At 29.7% G+C, this 1543-nt stretch overlaps 1 protein-coding gene across 1 annotated transcript in view; it reads left to right on the top strand.

Annotated features, from left to right (window-relative positions):
• The window catches only part of tpo (thyroid peroxidase), a 45267-nt gene that overhangs the window by 29170 nt on the left and 14554 nt on the right, over nt 1-1543 (top strand). Inside the window, exon 9 of the mRNA XM_016284075.1 lies at nt 313-483. Within this exon, the coding sequence (XP_016139561.1) occupies nt 313-483 (171 nt within the window). The remainder of the gene's footprint in view (nt 1-312; nt 484-1543) is intronic.

The following is a 1543-nucleotide window of genomic DNA, read 5'->3' as shown; positions in this document are numbered from 1 at the left end:
GAGAGAGAGAGAGAGAGAGAGAGAGAGAGTTATATTATAGAGCTGATTGATGCAGGCATGTCCAGGCAAGGGACAGAAATATTGAACATGTCAATATTAAATAATTACTGCTGCTACTGACTGAGTCATTAATGAAGCACTGAATAATTATCTCATTTGGTTGGTAACTGAATGATTTATAGTTTGAAGTTCAGACCAGTTGCACATCTAGAGGTCATTTTACTGAAAACATTGTTGTTTCTGTTTACCAGGGGAATGAGGTAAGGAGCTTTTAGTCAGACTCCGTTTGATAGCATGTCCTGCGCTCTACAGGTGGGCTGGATCCGGTCCTGCGGGGGCTTCTCGGTCGACCGGCTGCTCTGCAGAACCAGGAGCATCTCATGACAGAAGAGCTGAAGGAAAGACTGCTGGTTCTCAACATCCCAGAGACTCTGGATCTGGCTGCTCTGAACCTGCAGCGCGGACGAGACCACGGCTTACCAGGTCATTACATCAGGGTTATTACTGTCAAACTAAGCCATATATATATATATATATACATTTTAACTGAAATAAAACAGAATACAATAAAATACATATATAAAAATATCTTATTTTATTTCAGCTATAGATTCCAAGGCAACATTTTCATTTAATAACTGGATGTAAAAAAAAAATAAAGTATTTAAAAATAAATGAAAACAAAATTACTAAAACTTTAAATAAAATTGAACATAAAATATAAAATGTAAAACTGATTCAAAACAGTGCTACTAAAATAACACAGGTCTGATTTCCTCAAAATGTTTCACTTTTATTTAATAACTGCACACTACTGTTTACTGACGTATTTTAAATAAAATACACCTTAACTAAAAAAATTAAACTAATTTAAAATTTTAAATTCGTTTCAGCTACTTTCCAATGCATCATTTCTCATTTTCATGAAGTTTAACTTAATCTATTAAAATAACTAAAACTGAAATAAAAATGAATAAAAACTATATATATATTTAAAAAAATTTAAAAAAATGAAAAAAACACGAAATTGCTAAAAATGACTAAGACTTTAAAAAATGTTATGAATTAAAATGAAAACCTAACCTAAATAAAAACTGATTCAAGATATTTATAAAACATTATAATAGTATCTCGATGATACTAAAATAGCACTGGTCTGATTTCCTCAAAATCACTTAATGTAATAAAATGACTAAAACTGAAAAAAATTAAATTAAATTAAGATACTTAATCAGTAACCCTGCACTGATTTCCTCAAAAGAACAAAATTATTATTATTGTTTAGTACAGTTACTATAATTAAGTGTTTTTTTAATATTTTTCAGTTGCATTTGAAGTCCAATTAGAGCAACTGATTCATTTAAGTGACTGATTCTTTCGAGCAAATTAGTCAAAAAGACTCACTAAAAATGTAAATTGAAAAATAAAAAAGTATGTTTTCACATTTATTATTTCAAGTAACAAAAATGTACATTCTATATATATATATATATATATAGAGAGAGAGAGAGAGAGAGAGAGAGAGAGAGAGAGAGAGGGTTAT

This window comes from Sinocyclocheilus grahami, unplaced genomic scaffold (genome assembly GCF_001515645.1).
Source record: "Sinocyclocheilus grahami isolate Dianchi unplaced genomic scaffold, SAMN03320097.WGS_v1.1 scaffold179.1, whole genome shotgun sequence".
NCBI lineage: Eukaryota > Metazoa > Chordata > Actinopteri > Cypriniformes > Cyprinidae > Sinocyclocheilus > Sinocyclocheilus grahami.
The sequence above is the reverse complement of the archived record's forward strand: the minus strand, read 5'-3'. Positions and strand labels throughout refer to the sequence as shown.